Source organism: Temnothorax americanus, unplaced genomic scaffold (genome assembly GCF_048541705.1).
Source record: "Temnothorax americanus isolate GAGA-0224 unplaced genomic scaffold, ASM4854170v1 Scaffold24, whole genome shotgun sequence".
Classification (NCBI taxonomy): Eukaryota; Metazoa; Arthropoda; class Insecta; order Hymenoptera; family Formicidae; genus Temnothorax; species Temnothorax americanus.
Window position 1 is genome coordinate 2,275,868 of NW_027509381.1, and position 19,551 is coordinate 2,295,418.

At 43.9% G+C, this 19,551-nt stretch overlaps 3 protein-coding genes across 5 annotated transcripts in view; 2 read left to right on the top strand and 1 right to left on the bottom strand.

Annotated features, from left to right (window-relative positions):
- Positions 1-12,347, top strand: part of LOC143898738 (uncharacterized) — a 29,820-nt gene extending 17,473 nt beyond the window's left edge. For both annotated transcript variants that reach the window (XM_077408415.1, XM_077408416.1), the window contains 3 exons: positions 1,759-1,838; positions 2,943-3,045; positions 8,504-12,347. In XM_077408415.1, coding sequence (XP_077264541.1) covers positions 1,759-1,838; positions 2,943-3,045; positions 8,504-11,666 — 3,346 coding nt within the window. In that variant the 3' untranslated portion in view covers positions 11,667-12,347. The remainder of the gene's footprint in view (positions 1-1,758; positions 1,839-2,942; positions 3,046-8,503) is intronic.
- LOC143898739 (uncharacterized) lies at positions 3,057-6,745 on the top strand. Its single transcript, XM_077408417.1, has one exon. The coding sequence runs from the start codon at positions 3,221-3,223 to the stop codon at positions 6,203-6,205; it is 2,985 nt and encodes a 994-aa protein (XP_077264543.1). The 5' UTR covers positions 3,057-3,220; the 3' UTR covers positions 6,206-6,745.
- Positions 12,348-12,565: 218 nt separating the features above from the next.
- LOC143898741 (uncharacterized) overlaps positions 12,566-19,551 on the bottom strand; it is a 30,592-nt gene continuing 23,606 nt past the window's right edge. The window contains exons 2-6 of one of the 2 annotated variants that reach the window (XM_077408421.1): positions 16,175-16,669; positions 15,744-15,991; positions 14,664-15,255; positions 14,202-14,422; positions 12,566-13,752 (exon numbers count right to left, since the gene is read on the bottom strand). In XM_077408421.1, the coding sequence (XP_077264547.1) occupies positions 13,644-13,752; positions 14,202-14,422; positions 14,664-15,255; positions 15,744-15,991; positions 16,175-16,669 (1,665 nt within the window). In that variant the 3' untranslated portion in view covers positions 12,566-13,643. Of the gene's footprint in view, positions 13,753-14,201; positions 14,428-14,663; positions 15,256-15,743; positions 15,992-16,174; positions 16,670-19,551 lie in introns of both variants that reach the window. The other variant, XM_077408420.1, reaches the window with a different exon arrangement.

The following is a 19,551-nucleotide window of genomic DNA, read 5'->3' on the forward strand; positions in this document are numbered from 1 at the left end:
CGATGGACGCCCGAAGAAGATCGACGCCCGTTCGGTACCGTTAGCGGACACGAATATAAAAATGAAAAAAATGCAACGGTAAAAAAAAGAAACAACCGCGTGACAATCAGCTGCGATCGTTAGAGAATTCCATTCGTGATGTTAATGTTAGGGTTTACAGTGCGTCGGGCTCCTTCACAGGCCGAGGTTGAAAGCCTTCGTTAAAACCTTCGGTTGTGGAGATTTCAACGCGGGAGAAAGAACGTTCCGTTCGTTTATGATCGTGCAGCCCCCTGCCGCGCGTCGTCACGCGTCCGCGACCGCTATATACCAGACGATATTTAAAATCTTATTTGCATGATGTACATTGCAGTTTTCGCATTTAATTTGTATAAATATTTAATTTATATTTTTTGATTATACACAATTCTTATTTAGGGGACAATTGTCACAATTATTACTAGAGTTTTAAAAGGTTCTGAAAAAGATTTTTATCCGCGTTGCAGACGTCATGGAACAAAATGTTATACGCGAATTTCGTGCCGTGACGTCTGCAACGCGGATAAAAGTTTTTTTTAGAAACTTAGAATTGCGTAGATAAAATGCTTAACTTACGTCAATGGTAAAGTAATGCTATTGTTCGCATTCCGCGTGCATAGACGATTGGAACAATCGGAAATGAGCATCGAATACGAATATACTTTCAATCGAGACCTTAGTTGACAAATCAGTGATCAGAAATTCACGTCACGCAGTCTGTGTAAACTCGCCAAGAGTCAACCGTCTCGACAGTTGCGTCAGTGGTAACCATTAACGATCGCATGCATTTTGAGTTTTTTGATTATTTTGCCCGATAACGAAAAACTCATCTTGGTATTCGAGGGTATTCTCATATCTACGGTCACTGAAAATTCATATATGTATAATGGTTGTAAAGAATACTTGATTCGGATATCCATCTCTGTCAGAGTCAGCATGACAGTGCAACGTCAGTTTTAACGTTGTTTAATATCAAATATTAATATGCGTCTTATATATATGTATATAAATAACACGAGAACAATTATTTCTTACATCACCGTTTATGTACATGATTTTATTTGTGAAATAACAAGAGGTAAATTAGCGAAGAAAGAGAAAGAAAGGGAATTAAATTATACTACAATAAATTAGTGAATAACATTCAGTTATTATTTATTCGCACACTTTATAAAGCACTTGTATCGTCATCGGATTATCGTAAGAACAACTGTTGAAACATAAGTACACAGTATACGCAGATACGAATTTTTGCAATATATAACTGACGCGTATCCGTCCGCATGAATATTAACGCAAGCGTCGCATCTTTGTCGGTCATAAAATTAAAACCTACGACTTCCGCGCGCTTGCTCCACCGCTTCCGACCGTCGCTTCTTCCCTCGCAATCGCTCCTTTCGGCGATCACGCAAGATCGTTTTTTTTTTGCGACCGGTGGCTTCTCTTCCTGTTGACTGGTTCTCTCGATGACGCGGGGCAACGAGAAATCCATCCGAGATCTAGATTGTTTGCTCAAGATCAGGTTCAGGCGTTTGAGTGTAGGTCATCGTGTCGAGGACAGCCTCTATAGCCTCGCGAATCGAGATTCGCGAGATAGACGATCTTGCCTTTTTATAATTCGTCGCGCATCATCCTCAACGATGTAGTTCCCAGAATTCGTAAAGAAGTTGAACAAAATTTTTCGACGCGGGGTCTCTTAGATCTCATTTTAAAATATTTTTTCCTTGACTTTTGTTTCAGTGCGAAAATGCGGATGCAGCTGCTGAAGACCGTGGTGGTCCTGCTGGTGGCAGGATCGGGCGATGCCAGGCCTCAGAATGGTGGGTATCCCATTGCACACGGAGAATCATACGACGATAATGTATATTTCGAGTTATAACGCGATCGGAAGTGATCGGTGCAATGAAACGATGATTTAGCAATGAAACCGTGCAACGTGACGATTAAGCTGGCAGCAGGAAACGCGAATTTTCTATAAACGCGAAATTGATGCTTTGTTCGCGGTGCAGTTGTCGTAGCCAATGAACCATGGTTATTCAATTGCAGATCTGTTATCTTTTAATATATCTTATAGCGTTTTTCACTGGCAGAACTGGTGCGCACTCAGTGCACATTAAAGCCGTTGTACACTGATTTAAGTCTCTAATATTTAAAGTAAAATGCAAATATTTCGACTGATAAAATACTCAGTACATATTTTACCAAATAGTGCAATAAAGAATATTGAGGATTTCATGATTTAACCCGATTATATTAAACATACACTTTACGTTGGTTTGTGTACGACGGCTTTAATGTGCACTGAGTGCGCACCGGCTCTGCCAGTGAAAAACGCTATTAATTGCGGCAGCCTGAGAATGATCAAATAGCGATTAGTGATTAGTAGATACGATATAGTGTTCGCGCCGACTGCGACTTTGTGATTCACTCGGCAGTGATTTGTATTTAAGTATGTAACAATTGCATTACTCGCTCTTTCTATGTAATAACGAGTTATTCATCTCCTCTTCCGAAGGATTGAATTTGTGTGCTCAATGTTCCAATTATGGAGAAAACGCATGTATGAGGCATCAATCGCGTAATTACTCAATAGCATCAATTCTTGTAGCGTGTCGGATAACAACCTGTCTTCTTCGTAGAGCCGCAATTACGCCGCTGCTTGTCGTGCGTTAACGTTACCAATCCGCGTTTTTCTTGCAAAATCGAATTTCTTAAGGCGGAAGTGTTTAACTTGGCAGTCGCTTGAATTTAAGGCATTGAGAAATCTTCGCGTCGCAACGGAATAGTGACTTTACGTGTTTGGTTATTATTAACGCATTATTGGCGAGCTTTGTCGACGTTGCGTGTCGGCAGGTTTGCGTGTCATTAGAATTTCTGTGCAAAATCCAAAATAATAACTTTTCCCTTATTTTTTTACCTTTTAGGCGTGGATTTGCAACCGACGACGACGATAGAAAGGAGCGACGCGGAATGGAGAGGCATCCAAGTTTCGAGCAAGTCACACGACATTGTTCGAGACGATAGCAGGTATACAGGGACTTCCGGAAGTAATAGAAAGTCGTATATCACATATTTCCGCGATAGTGCTGATTCGTCGCGCGAGCATAACGCAGTCGGTTCACACGCGAGCGATTTCGCTCAGAGCGCGACGGCGGCGCGATTGTTTAGCGCTCGTCGTTCCAAGCTCGACGACATCTGGACGATGCCTGAATCCAGAGCGATAATCGCTCCTCCACATTTTTCAAGGACGGATGTGTTAGGTAAAATCGCGAGGATCGCCACTGTTCGAAACTCGAGCGAGGCAGCTCTTCGAGGATCTTCGCTTCACGTTTCCTCGAGCAATTCTAAAACAATTCAGAACGAAAAAATAGGCTGGGCAGGATTTAGTCCCGATTTAAGAGTCGTTCGAACGAATTATTCCGGAACGATGAATAATGGGAATTTAGAGAGATCGAAATCTGGAGTGACTGCGAATGAAAATCTCGAATCGGTGGTCGCTCGAACGAGGTACTCGTACCCGACAGGAAACAATTTCTTGGCAACTCGTGCATCTGGTTCCGAGAAGACGGATGACGATATCTCTGTCGCGGTAGGAAATCGTCGGAAGTCAAGCTCGATTAGGTCCGATTCATTCGCGAATAAGGGTATCGAAGGCGAGACGTCACGTTGGACGTCAGAGCGGGGTGTAAATAGATCTATCTTGCAAATAGGAAGGACGAACGTTCCGAGTAATTCTCAACAGGTAGACGCCGTTACTCGTTCTATTCATAAAAATCGCAATTCGATTCGTAAAAATACAGACCCGGTCGTACTTTCGCGCGAAAATTCAAAATCGGGTGTCATCACTGATTCTCTCCGCCACTTTGGCGGCAACGGTTTGAATAATTCAGAAAGATCGGCACACGGGACGAAGACGTCCTTGGTCCCACATTCGAAATCTGAAGTCGTCGGTCACAGTCGTTTGCCTCACGGAAACGCAGTTACTCACAGAAGTTTCGTTAAACTCCGGCATCCGTACTTGAATTCGAGTCGGCGGAACGCCAGCGACGTTGTGTCGAATACGAAGTTGAGGAATGGCAACGACGCTGATTCTACCGGTATCGAACTGAAACAGCCAGCGAAGGGCCATTTAACGAGAACAGCTGCGAAGAAGCCCGGTTCGAACAATCGCGCGACGCCCAAACCGACGAAGAACGGTCATTCCTCGTCCGTTCAGAAGTCGCCGAGTCAGGAAGTCGATGGTGGGAACAAAATAAAGGACGAGCACGGCGGTACGTCCGTGCAATACAGCGCGCACTTGAAGAACTGGCCGAACGAGGCACTTCAGGACATGGAGGATTTATACAATTACGAGAAATACACCGCGTCCTTGGAGGACACGAGTCACGAGTCGGGTCTTTCGGACGTTGACGGAACGCCGATCCTGTCGTCGAATAATTACTTTGACACGGACCCGATCCTCGACTCCAGCGTGAAGAAAATCATTCACTGGTTGAAGGTACCGGCGATCGTTCCGAACAGTACAACACCATTTTTGAATTACAATGACGACAAAACGACCGAGCCGGTCTTCGAATCGATCTACGAAAACTTGGAGCCTAATCGTCCGTTGAGCGATTACGTCGACAATTATGAGAGCGTCGTTTTTCAGGATACACCGCCGAATCAAGCTCTCGATAAAACAGACTCTCACGCGAACTATCCGATCCAATGGTCAAACCCGAGTTCAGTCGTTCGTCCCCAATACGTAGGGTCTTCGAATTCCTCCGCTACTTTCGTTCCTTCCTCTTGGTCCGACGTGGCGTCGCTGCGGAACAAGACTGTTTTTAACCCTCTGACACACGTGACGCAGAATACAGTGGTTCATATCCTGAACGACGGCTTGAAGAAGCCGAATGTGACCGTGACGCAATTGAAAACGCCCGAAACAGACACGGCGGCCGCCGATCAAGCGGCTTTTTCGGGATCTTCCTCGGGGTCCTCGGGACTGGCACAAAGACCCAACGTTCACATAACGTTCACTTCTCAGAAGGACGAAGATAAGGGACCTCCCAAGCAGGAGAACAATACTTTCCCTTCGACCGACAACGCGAACTGCCCGACGATCATGATAAACACTTACACTCGAGTGAACAATACGATTCAGAGCAAGGAAGGGTGCACCGATCTGAACATAGTTGTCAACTCGCACGTCTCGAATACGAACGTGTTCACGCCAAGTGGTACACCGGCGATCGCGGGGGATCAGCAGACCTCATTGGCGACGCAGAGCTACGGCGGCGCGGACGAGAGCGAGAAATACGCCGAAGCGTTCACCGATCTCTTCCATGAGGATTCTCTGAACAGTTACGTAACCGCGTCGACTGGAACGTACAACCCCGGCCCGCTCGAGACGCCGCGACCGGGCCAACATAACTATTACGATTCCCAGAAAGATCCCAGCGAGATCCCAGCCCAGTGGAACGATCCCGTTCAGTCCCCGGGACTGTCGACCGTCGAGGTGTTTCAGGGCACTCAGATCAGCGTGTCCGGCTCGAGCGTTCCGTTAGCGGACGCGGAAGCGACGGCGAGCCCCGCCGGATCGTCCGTCGACGGTCCCGCTGCTGGTCCCGACGTTTCCGCGAGCGGGCCACCTGTCGCCGGGAGTCTCGACTCCGAAAATCCCGCTCAGGACTTGCCCGTGTACTTAGTGAAACCTGGTCCGGTGAAAGGTCAGGCCAGTGGCGGTCTAGGTACCTTGCAATTGCCGAGTCTTCCCAGTCGACCTAGTATCGCAGTTAATCCCGCCGCTTTATCGAGCGTTGCTAGTCAGGCTTCGTCGTCGACTTCAGGCTCTTCGGGATCGTCGTCCAACGACGACGACGACGACGACGATGATGATGAACTGTCGCCAGGCAGTGTACTGGAGTCTATGGCTTCAGTTTTCACGTACTTTTCCTTCTTAAATCCGGTGGGTTACGGCTTCTTTAGTCTCGCCGCGGCGCCGTTCGCCGCAATGGCAGCCGGCGTGCTCGGCGTAGCCGCGGTCGTCTTCCCGTGGGCGATACCGAGCGTCCTCGACTTCGGGCGTTCCGCCCACAAGACGATCAGTTTCGCACCGAATCTCGAGGAGTTCGTCAGGCGAGCCGTGCACAAGTACGATCGTCTGAACGAGTGGAAGAGTAGACGTAGGAAGCGCATAAGATGAATCGCACTTCGATTGATCTTGTAACGCTCTTGGTGATCTTCGGATAAGTAGGAGAGCCATGGCATAAAGCTTGTATGAAGCAAGTACGCTCCCGTTTTTAGAGTTACCTTAAATTGGATGAAATTTACAAGACATACCGTAATGACCGTTCGCATAGTGCGGTAACGGATTGAAAATGATGCGTGGTTAGTAGGAAAAGCAAAGAGAGAAAATAGGTAGATGATTATGTTTGTTTTAAAACATTATATGCTGATGTAGCGCATATAATGATAATGCAGGATAATCGTATGGTATTTTCCTTCATTAAGGGTGAAGTTTACTTTATCCGGAGTGGATAAGATAATAACTAAAATAAATATAATAATTAACAGTTCTCACATCCGTCCTTCATAAATATAATATAATTTATGTAAAATAATTAAGATTGATTATATCGCAAAATAATATATTTTTGTATGTTCAATAGCTTTATTTTCTTACGCTAAAAGTAGCGTGGCAAGAAAATACTTGCTATTTAATTAATTAATTAATTTATTATAATTACAGAGATAAGATAATCAATGCAATCTCATTAACTTAATATTTTATTTTATTATGTTACTATTAATAATTATTAATTCATGTTATATTACTATTTATTTATCGCTAATATGATCATGTGTATAATAATGAGAGTATTGCGCTTTTTATTTTATCGTATTAAGTATTTATAAATTCTATATATACTATTAAAAAAAGATGCTCTGTTTATAATATTTAATATTATCTCTTTGCGGTCCAAATTTCTCGCAAATGAGCGAAGATCAATTATCTCGTTCATAATTTCATCTCACTGGCGAGTCTAATTTAAATCAAAGAATTTTTATTATTTATAGAAAAATTTGTGGAGGTCGCAAAAATGTAGTTCGCTAATTATAATTGTGTATCGATTCGAATGTTTAGAGAATTACCGTGATATTATAGACCGCAAAATTATGTCCAGCTCGACATAAGACTGCAAAGAGTTATGATTAGCGTTTCCTATTATATTGGTACTTTAACTTAATTGAATTTTACAGTATTTCAGGGCATTAACAGTATTTGTGCCAACGAATATGTAATGTTAATAAAACATTCAGAACAAAAAATTAATACTCCATTGGGCGATCATATAATTTTTTACGCCTTTATGTATGTTATATATAAAAATATATGTTCCTATCTTTTTGTACCTATACCATCCCTCTAAATCCTGATCTATTATATATTACCATAAAAATATAATAACATTTATCATAAAGAGAACGCTAATTAAAATTAAACTTATAATAAAAAATTATGCGATATTTGTGATGATTACATTTACACTTTATTTAATCATTTAATTTCTTAAGCATCAAAAACAGAAATAACTTTTATTCTATCAAGTTTAATCTTGTGCTACCTTTTTTTATAGCTTAAAAACATTTATTATATGCTTGAGACTATATACGCACTAAAGTTTATTCAAACTAAAATTGGAAATAAACCAAAGATTACAGTTTTATGGTATCTATTTCTTATTCTTCAAAAATTTTTGATTTACGAAAATCTCTAAATTTTAGTTGCCAATTAATTAAAAACTATTAATGCTTATAGATATCTCTGATAACAGAAAACAACTTAAAATTATCTTTAATCCAATAATAAAGAAGTTTCAATTTAGGGGTTAATCTTTTTAATTCATTTATTATGTAAAATACATATATTGTAGACACGTGTAATAATTTATTCTAAACTACATTGTTTTATTACACTATTGCTTTCTTATTTTACATTTAATTATATTCATGGAGCTTGACAGTGGTGTCAGTCTTTTACTGTGCGAATCAAGCCTTAATTATTGCACAGAAAAGGTAAGAATAATGTTCAATAACATTAGGCATTTTTGCTAATCTTTTGGTTCATCCAGCCATATAGATTTTTGCAAAAATTATTTACAAAAATATATTTATCAAAATTATTCACAAAAAAGATATTCATACAAATTATTTATAACAGATAAAAAAGAGAGCAAGAGAGAGTGTATATGTGTGCATTTATCTTATTATTTTATAAATTATTAAAATCGTGATTTAAAACAAAATGGAATGTCATCATACAATAATTATCGCAATATGATATGATAACATGTAACACGCGAGTTTTATATATATATATATATAATCTGATACTACATCGCGTTAATAACGCGATGATTATTGTATGAAAATTGGAAATACTCTGCGAATCTATATTTCATTGCTCCTCAACAAATCTAATGGTGAAATTTTATTTCAGCGAACAACTGAACGACACCCACCGTGATTTGAAGGATCTGCAATATATGGATCAATCTCTGAGAACCGTCGCCACTCAACTCCTCAACGTTACAAATCCACAGGATGTGATGAAGGTAAATAACGAGAAACTCGTCCAGGCCGAACCTAGTGTCGCGACTACGCCGAAATCCTCGGAGAAGAACACCCCTTCGTTGATAAGGGACGTTAGTTCGGAGACCAGCAATTTGGAGCCCGTGAGTTTCGGCAGGCCGATCAATTCCAAGTTCAGCTACTTCGAGACCAGCCATCCGGGCCAAGCGATGGCGATGACGGAAGAGGAGCTCGAGCGGGAGATGAGCACGACGAGGCTGATTACCGCCTACAAAAATTACCCGACGACCACCGGCGGTATTTCCACTTGGATTCTGTTAAATCCGCCGTCCACGACTGTGAAGAGCGTGGAGATCGAGAAGACGAAGACGCAGCAGCCGTTCCAGACGGAGGTACGACTCACGGTGAGACCGAGCTCGTCGGTCGAAAGAGTGGAGACGATCCCTGAAAAGATCATGGGGAAGACCACACCACAGTTGACGCCTGTTATAACCACCGAGAAAGTGACCGTGATCACGAAGAAACCGACCGCGACGACGATGAAGAAGATCGCGACTACTTTGAGACCGGAGAAAATTACTCAAGATTCAGGAAAGGTAGAAACCTCGTCGAGCACGACTTTGAAGATGACTCACACCACGACAACGAGCACTTCGACGACGAGCGACGGAACGTTGACGACTGTCGTCACGACGAAGAAGAGTCCACCGCCGAGAACCACTTCTAAGCCGAAAGTCACCACGCCGAGAACGACCTCGCATTCTAAGCCGACGACAACGAAGGTGACAACGACGAAACCGGCCAGACCGAAGCCAACGAGGAAAACCACGATCAAGCCTGAAACAGCGAAGAATGAGACTTCCGCGTCGACGGGTAAGATCGAAAAGGTGACCTTTAAACCGGTCCCGATCATCACGACCCCGCAGAACAAGCAGGAGAATACCGAGAAGCCGTTGTTCGTTACGAAGATAAAAGCGTCGGTGCTCATGGACACTCAGAAGACTCCGATCACTTTGCTCCCAGCTACTACCGCGTCCACCCTAAGCGCCAGTACGTTGAAATCGACTTTGTTCAGCGCGGATCTTGTGGAGGTGCCAGTGAGATCGAAGCCGATCGGCACTAAGGGGAACAACGTGCTGAAGGTGCAGCTGAAGAAGCCCGTGGACGAGACTACGCAGATTGAGATAGAACCGATCAAGGTAAACGCGCCGATCCTGAAGATCGAGAAGGTCGACAAGAACAAAATGGATGAGATCGTGTTGAAGGACACGGAAGATCTTGACAGTTCCAGAATAGATCTAAAGTTTGACTTTAATCCCGAGCTGACCAAGATTAATGTGGAAACACAAACGGAGGTGGCGACGACATCGGCGTCAAGTACGACAGCGTCGACCAGCACGAAGCGGCCGAGGCATAGCTCGAAGAGGAAGAAGAACAAGAATCGCAGGCGCAGGCCCACGACCTCGATGCCAACCTCGACGACAGTCGCGATGGTGCCTATCCAGATGGAGACCAGCGAGAGCGTTACTGATTCCACCTACGTGGATAACGAGGTCCAAGAATCGAAGATCGCGCCCGATACAAAGGTCGGGAACTCGACGAAGACCAAGAAAAAGCAGCCGCAGAAGGCGATCGGCACTCAGATCTACAACTTCCTCAGTCGCGAAGTGATGCCCAGCTTCGGCGTCATGTCGCTGGTAGGCCTGGGTCTCGGTCTCGCCTCGTATTTCCTGTATCCCTTCGGCGGTACGATCAACCGTAGGAACTATGAGGTGGAGCCGAACTACAAGTATAATATGGATGAATACGGCGGTAATTACGGGCAGAGCGAGGAGGAGATGTTGTCCAAGGTGTTCCAGGGTATGACGAATTACGAGAATAAATATTCGGGAGGGAAGGACAGCTACAACAACGGCAACTACTATCAATATCAGCATTACGATGGCGCGTACGACACTCAAACGACGAAGAAGGTCGACTCGAGATATCCGCCGGTGTCTACTTCTCCCGTTTACAAAACAGTGGAAAACACCAAGCCGGCGGTGAAGTATCGGAACACAGAGTTCCGGTATCCCGAGGCGCAAACTACTCCGGTTTACTACGATCGCAAGCGTCCGGATCTCGGAAGTTCGGCGGAGGTCAACGCGGGCTCGGCGGCGAATCGGCAATTCGTGGTCGGCAACGTACCCAAGGAATATCCGTTCGACGTGAAAGTGTCGAACTTGCCTGTGGACAACAAGAATGGCGTCGGTTACGTGTCTACGGAGATCGGACAGACGCAGTTCGAGAGGGACGTTGCGCAGGATTTCGATTTCCCGAACGCGGCCGCCTTGCACAGCTATGGCCAGGCGCATCTGGCAGTATCGACTGCCCGACCAGACGACGGATACGAGGAAATTGAGATAACGCCGACCGCGGTGGCCGTTGAGCACGGGCCGCGATCCCTCAAAGTCAAACGCGCCGCCGTTGACGAGGCCGAGGGCGGTCGAGGGCGAAGTTCGAGGTTGAAGAGGGACTCGGTAATACAGATAATACCGTCGAAGCACGAACTGGAAGAGGAGCGCGAGGAGGCGGAGAAGGAAGAAGATCTGAGCAACGAGATTCTGGACATCATCGATTCGGCGCTGCCGGGTGGCGGGATGCCGCACAAGAGGGGCAGCAACGAGAACAACGAAGTGGAGGATCTCGAGGGGCAGAAAAGGAAGGAGGAGGAGGAAGCTAACACTCGCGTGAAGGCGTCCACTTTGAAAACCAGCGTGGAACACACGGAGGACCCCGCGACCCCCGCGATTGGAAAAATAAATGAAGACGGTAGCAGTGTCTCTCCGGAGAATTCCTCCGATAAGGGTACGACGCGTCCCACGGACCTGAAGAGTCCCGAAGCGACGACCGTCGAGTGGTTCGACGGCTCGACCACGACGAAACCCTCGGAGGGCTTCAGTCTCATAAATTTCGTGAAGAAGGTGGCCGAGATCAAGTTCAGACTGGGTTTGACGATTCTCAAGCACGCCAGCGAGGGCTTCGCGCGGTATCTAGGTCACGTGCAGAAGAGGATCAACGGCGAGGAATGAGGGGAAGGGAAAACTCGGAGGAGCAGCGATGGAAGTTCTCGCGTCATACGACGACACGCGTTTCCCAGTTTCACGGCGCAATACGGTGGACACGCGGGTCCACCGTGTAACGCCGGATAGTAGCGTGACGACGACCGTAGTCCTAGTAACGGTAGTCAGAGGGAACGCGAAGAAGCGACTCTCCCCCTCCCCGACTTCTTCGCAGTCGATTTAAGACGCGATTTTACGGACAATCATTTTTGTCCATCCGTAAACGATGCGATACGATACGCGATCGTTCTTTCACTTAGAAAGCTAAAACGACGAAGAGGAACATAGACTACTGTTACGATCACTGAACGCGCGGCGTCGTCCTCTTCAAGGTATCGCGAAATGTATCTTCTTCTAGGATTTTTCTCGGTGCTCGACGCGCGAGGGATCGACAATCGACGGTGATGGCCTCAACGTCTATTCCACACAATCATTGTTCAAAAAAACTTCATTCGATTAACACAAAGTGTCTTAACTTTAGTCTTCGGGTCCTGGTAAGCGTGCACGGAATGTACCTCGACCCGCGCTATACAGCGTGATAAGATGCATTCTAGGGGTACTTTGTCGAAACCAGAACGATCGAGATAGCCGCGGGATTGGTGAGGGGTTTCGAGAGATTTTTTCCTTTCTCTCTCTCTCTTCCACACACGGGATCGATTGGATCTTTATTGAAAGTCGCTTTTTAATTTCTCTACAATTGTTTGGTATAATATATGCGCGCTGCTCTCTTACCCTCTCGCTGGAGGGCGAGCGAAGACATATGGTGGAGCCGATTATTGGGCAGCTTATACTGTATAAAGTACGCTATATATAACTAAATAAATAAAACGAGTTAAACGAATAAATAAATAAATAGATAAGTATGCAAACTCTCTATGTATAATACCCTGATATGCGCTATGTAAATAAATATTGGAGAATGTGAACCGCTTGTGTCTCTCTCGTAACATTGATCTTTGAAGCGGAAAGTTGCCGCGATTACTTCGAGTCGTATCTGGGAGAAATACCGAACCGTCCGATATGCCGTTGGATCATAAACGAACACAAATTCGACAATTTATGACGCAATTTAATTTGTTGCAGATAGAGCGCTTATCGCATCGCGGAATAAATCGGGAATTTACATTCGCCGACGCGACGATGTTCGCGATCAAGCGTAAAATATGAGATGATAAATATTCATGCGGATGGCGATAAAAGTCGGAACGTATTACGTTTCCTTTTATACAATCGCGCTGTGCCAACGGCAATTTAAATGCGGTAATCCAAAACGAAGAACTAGCAAAGTGGCGCTCGGAAATTGTTTTTTTTTCCTTTCAACCGCGATTACGATAAACTTTTTTTACCCCTAATTTCGCGCTTTACCCCAGTGACTACGAGAACAGCAACAGGTATTCTAAATCGATCGTGCTTATACACTCGCCTGTAATAGGGATACATTGGTTATTCAGAAGCGTATTCAGTATTAATACGCTGTCTATAGTCTAACTGATTAATATATAATGCAATATCTTGGAAAATGGTTTGCGAAATACATCACTCGACTTTAGATCCAACATGCGATCGAAATGTAGGCTCTATCTCTTCATAATTCGGAATTGAAATTAATTTTCAATAGACTTGAGAAATATACCCTATAAAAATACGAGAACGTATAAGTGTTCCAATAATACTGCCATGCCATATATATATAATGTACCGTTTGGTCGTTCAATTTAATGACACGGAACAGATGCGTAGTCGACGCGAAATCAATTTCCGGGTGAACCATTTCCGTTTCTGGACCCTCAATGTTTTGTCCTGCATCCCAACGTAATTCGCACGTGTCGTGCGTTCCTTATCGTTTACTCTATCGTTCCTAATGAGTTCTTCGAACGCGAATTCTGCTATCATAATTCCTACGGTCCTACTGGTCTCTTTAGTTGAACGTTATACTCCCTCGCGAGCTTATGCACTTCGAGATCGTTGTTCAGGGTGTGTTCCATCAGTCTCAGATCTCTCTTTCGACGACCCAGCATTATCGGCAGCATCATCGCCATTGTCGCCGGAAGCATACCTGTTGTTGGACAAATGGTATGATAATTAACAAAATTAATTTAAATAAACATACTAATATTCAGCAATTTAAATTCTCGAGATATTACGCACATTGGATTAAGTGTACTTTTATCACGAAAAGTTGCTCTTTGTTGACGTGAATAATGTAGGAATAATTTAAATAACATTAAATTCACTTTTGCAATATGTAATTGAAAATTTTAATAAAAACGTTGAAATTATGTATACATATATTGTTATTTACATATTAATGATTTTTTATTTTTTGACTAAACCGAATATTTAAGTAATCAATCTCATTAAATGTCAAAAGAATTTAAAGCCAGTATATCTCTTTTTACGTTAACTCGATATGTAAATCTTGTCAGGGACAAGCAATTAATATATTTTATAGTACATTTTAAGTTATTTTGAAGTATATTTTAAGTTGATTTGTTACAGCCGTACCTGCTCCGACGGCTGCTAAAACGGCCGAACTCGACGGTTGTGTGCTTAGGGTGTGCTGCCTGATTGGTCTTTTGTTCAGGATATTCGGTACGGTCGACAGCTTCTCCATCTCGTACTCCTTGCGGCTCTGTTCGACGCTCTTGAACGTCTTCTCGACTTCCAGAAGACCTCCGTGGGACGTCGTCGTGTTCGTGCCGTTGATCGATGGCAACACCGTCAATCTGACCTAGGTAAACGATCTTTCATAAAGCGGCCGTCAGCGATATCCCCTTTGACAAATCTCCACGTCACTAACAATAACTATCTTCGCGAATTTAAATCATCCATGACATTTTAATTATTGTTCAAATAAAGTCAGATTCGTCAAATTGAAAAAATAAAAACTGCTTGACGCGAGGTAGGGGCCATACTTTAGCTAAATTACAATCAATACTTGATCTCTCTTTGATCATCTAGCCTAACCTGGCGTTTCGACGTCATCACAGCTATTGCAGGATCTTCATCTTGTTTTCCTCCGTTTCCGCGACCTGTCGTGTTGACCCTCTTGAACGGGTCTGCTGAATTTATCGCGTCGAACTTGATCGATCTCTGTCTCGATTTCGCATATCCCCGGTTCGACGATAAGAGGACCCACTGGCCGTCGCCGCTCGCCGGATGACTCGGCGGATGATTGTCCACGTACTGATAATGCGAGAAATTCGGCCTCTCGGTAATCACACTGGGCCGAGGTCGAGCCTGATCGTATCTGGACGGGTGGTAATCGTGCCAATTGCTTCCGTCACCCGATTGGTCCTTGTCCGAATATCTATCGATAAATTGATACGAGGCGGTCTGCGGTCTGGACCAAGTGCTGCTGGGGAAATTGGACGGTCTGTCGTCCGTGATGATATCGCTGTTGGGACGATGAGGGTCGTACTTGTTCCAGGACGGTCTCTCCGGCGGCCACTTCTGCGCCTGATTAGACGCGTCGTCAGGGCGGTATGGGGGACGTGAAATTGGTTTCTGCCACGGCTTCTCGTTGCTCTCGGGCCAATTGGGTTTTGGCTTGTCGTACCTGGGATACGATCGTATATTTTTGCATTTGCTTAAAGCCGATATTTCGCCGAGAAACACCTTTCGTATAATATAAGATAAAAAAAAAAATATCTAATTAATAGACTGTTATATAACGCAATTATTGTCTGGAAGACTCTTTTGATAATAAAAAAAAATTAAGTCTTGAGATCTTTAGACGTTAAGAAATAAGAAAATTCATTTGCATCTTTTGCACAAATTGGCTTTGTTATGCAAATAAAGGAATAAAGATTAAGTAAGAAGTGAATTAATTTCTACGAGACTTTCTGATTATACACTTCTTAATATTAATGTAGAGAGTATCGCGTAAAATGAGGTATATCGCTGAACTTTGTAAACAGCTTGCAAGAAAGAAAGTTTCAATTGGACGCTAACAATAAAAATCTCTCGTCATAATAACCACGAAACCTATTTTCAAAAATTGTACATAAGACCGCGTAATGAAAGGAAAATTAATGGTTGTGTTACCACGGTATGTTGTTTTCATAAGTGGGTCTGATGGTAAAGTCACTGGCCCATGGTTTCATGCTCGGTTTATCCCATGGCTTTATCTCTGGCCAAGGTCGTTGCGTGCTGGGATTGGCCTGCCACTTGGAAATTTTGCTCTTAGACCACGGAATTGCTTCCAGCGTCACCCAGCCGTTTCTGTTATCTTCATAATTGTTCGTGCCGTAGTACTTGTTTCTCTTCAAGGTATCGTTCAACGCCTCGCTTAACTAAATCAGCAAAAATAATGAAAAATTAACCAACATATTCTTCATTATCTAACAACAAATTATACAATATTATAAATAGCACGGAATTTAAAATTATTAAAATATCCTTTCTTGGCTTTTTTAAATTCAATTATTCCAAAGACGAAAGATAATATTATTTTATCTAAAATATATGGTTCTTACCGCATCATCCGTTGAAGTAGCATTTGAAATCTGATCAAATTTCTCGCCCTGTTCGTGGCTGGTCGTGGTCTCGGTGATCTCGCTGTCGATTTCGAGAACGAGAGGTTCCGCGGGTGGTTTCACGATTCTGAAGGGATATTTGAAATTCCTCTCGGTAGTGGTTTTAACTATGTTCGCATATTCCTCGAGAAACTTATTGAGCACGTCCGGATTGAAGGTCGAAGATTCGACAAAGGAATTTCTCCGATTATACTGATCGCTCGATATCTCTTTGGTCATTCTCCCGTCCTCGGCTTGGTGCTCGTTCCCCGCGTTATCGTACAGAGGATTCGGCGTGATCGCTATCGGATCCTGAAGAATCCTCAAGTTGTCCGCCTTCGTTCTAAACATCTCGGACGCGTTCGTTCGCATTTTCACGAAGTACCTTGTGCTAGCCAGCGAACCTCCTGACGTCAAGATCGTCAGGAGCAGGCATACCGCTCCTCTTGTCGTCATCTGAAACACGAGGAACCTTATTTCGTACCTCATCTCTTAGGATTTTGTTAACAGAATTCTCGCTTTTAGTTACTTAATATTATTACAATAGATTTGTTCAAAAATGCTTTTATGGAGCCTCATCTCTAACGCGAAGAAGAAGAGTAGTAAATCGCGTATTAATAACTGTCATAACTGTCAAAGCTACATAATTCTGAAAATGGCATTAAATATAACGAGGGGAAACGACGGCTATAAAAATTGATAAATAATCAGCGGAATCACAATGAAGTCGTATACTAGTCGGAGTTAGAGTTTTAGAGAAACAGTTAGAGAATTACTATTCTCGTCGAGATCACTGTCATCGCACCCGGCTCAGATAACCGCCCCGTGACTTCGCACGCGTCGTTTACTTAATTCTACGGAATTCTACTATGTGATTATAACGCGATAGAGCGCCGAAGGAGAACGAACAATTCGCGTGCACTACGTGTCGCACTGACCGTGTCGATATTAGTCGTCCGAGTCGCCTTCAATTACATGAACAACTAGGCCCGTGTGTCGCCGCTCGGAGATCCGTTAGCAGGAACTGCCGCGCAACGCGCGCGTCGGGGTACGGAATGACAGTGGTAACAGTAACAGCAGCAGCAGCAGCAACAACAGTAACAACAACAGTAACAACAACGACGACGACGACGACAACAGAGCGACGTTACGAATGCGGAAGTGGAGTACGTCGGCGACCTCGACTCCTCAAGGTCCGAGATGGCTCTGTTGCTGAGACGTTGCCCTCGTTTGCTTTTAATCCAGATCCCCACTTCGTCGGTGCTTGGTCCATTTTGCATCTTCCTCCGTTCCCCGTGGCCGTTGTGTTATTCCGCGTCTTACCTCCTTGGCTTGGTCAACCTGGAGAACGGGCGCCACATTGTCTCTCCTTCTCGCCCGCGATTTCCGCGCGTGTCCCTTTCTCTCTTCCCATCTCGCGGTTTCTTCCTTTCTCGCTCCAGCCGCTCCATCCCACGCCGGCGGTTCCCCACGGGGATTTTTTCTCTTTCGCTCCTGGATAACGATCGTTCTTGGAATACAATGAAACAACAATGGGAGGCGAGGTCAGTCATGCCGGTCACGATCGATGATCGATGAGATCGAGCCCATCACTCTGGCCTCCGACAAGTGAGCGATGTCTGTATTTTTGCGCGAGACACACTGTTTGTACGTTATGTAGGACCGCGAGACGTCTAGCGGTTTCCAAGGCATTCGCTTTTCTAACAGCCTCCTAGAATGGTTGAGATACGAAACATTTCATATTCTTGGACAGATATATGTTTATTTATTTCAGAATGCCTCGCTTTCGCGTGAATTTCTGTAGGAATAACGAGCGCTGGATGACTAGAGTAAAACGATGGAGATGGAAAGTTCTCTCAAATGAGGCTGAAACGTCTTTCTAATTCTGTTTACATGCATGGCAAATATATATTATGGTACGTTTAGATATTAATATATCCTAATTAGTCTACGATCTTAGACACAAATACACTACGTATGTATATTGCACTATTAAAATTTATTTGTCGGTTATAAATAAAATTCCTAAACATTCTTATATTTTTATTCGTCGAGATTACTGAGATCTCCGTTAACGAATCTTCGATCGATCCGCTTGTACGTTAAAACAATCACTTCGACGAGTTATTTACAATACGCTTTCTCACTTATCAGCATCTCTAATCAGACACACTTACAGCGTTGCAAAAATCCGGACAGTAATTCGAGACGCGCGTCTAACGCATCCGGACGAAGGAGCAACGAAACGATCGTACGCAACCTGTCTTCAATCTTGCGGCGATTTTAATTGCCCTGTCTTCGATCTCCGCGGCGATTTTAATTGCCACTCTTGATGGGATTGTTCATGCCGCATAGCGATATAGCGAAGCGAGCGAGCGAGGACGTTGCCGTGATTGACCGAGAAAACTCAAGTGGCGCGTAGCCGATCTCCGATCATTTCCCGTACTCGTCTCGTTACTTGTACTCGCATTGTCCTCCTCCCTCGCTTCGGCGAGAGTCGTATTCGCCGACGTTGAAGACAACGCGACAATGAGAAACAGACCCAGACCGTTCGTGTCACGCGCTAATTGCGGCGCTCGTGACAATGAGGGTGACGACAAGACGGGCGTCTCATTGTCGCCCGATTCTGTGTCGCGTCCCCGACCATCGACAGTGTCATTTTCACGTGAGTTTTACCTTTTGTCAAATCGCTACTTTCACCGTTCACACGGTAGAACTCACGTTCTGACGTGGGACACGAAGGAGTTGCTCTCTCTTCTATGCCGCGGCCTCCTCTATAGGCGCGGCACCGCGAGTATAGTTTCGGCGCAGCATCAGAGAGATCGCGTATATGGGAATCTATAATATCAGGAATCTCAATCCTTTCGAGACTGATTTCCTACTTTGTTTGCCGTTGCCGATTCCTACGATAGAGGTGTAAAACACGTTTGTAAAGAAATTCTAAAATTTATTCAAAAGAACATACAGTTCTCTTTTTAGTTTCATGATCTATCTTCTACTTGCAGAAACACATCGAAATAGAATATACAATATAGTCAATATTGATATTTGCATGATTTATAACGGTGCTTATTTAAATAATTATTTATAGATTACTTTTATCGTGGTGTAAAATGTTGGTACTGTTTATAGTTAATTATAATATACATATGCCCATAAAAGAATTAAAATATATAAAATTATTATTAATTAGTTTCAGTTACTAGTTTCTTCCCTTTCTCTTTCTCTGTAGTGGAGTATACGAATTTACTAAGACTTGTTAGTATTATTATAATTAAATAATTATAATACAATAATCTCTTTTGGCATAAGTAAATATTACTGTTTTTTAAAAAATA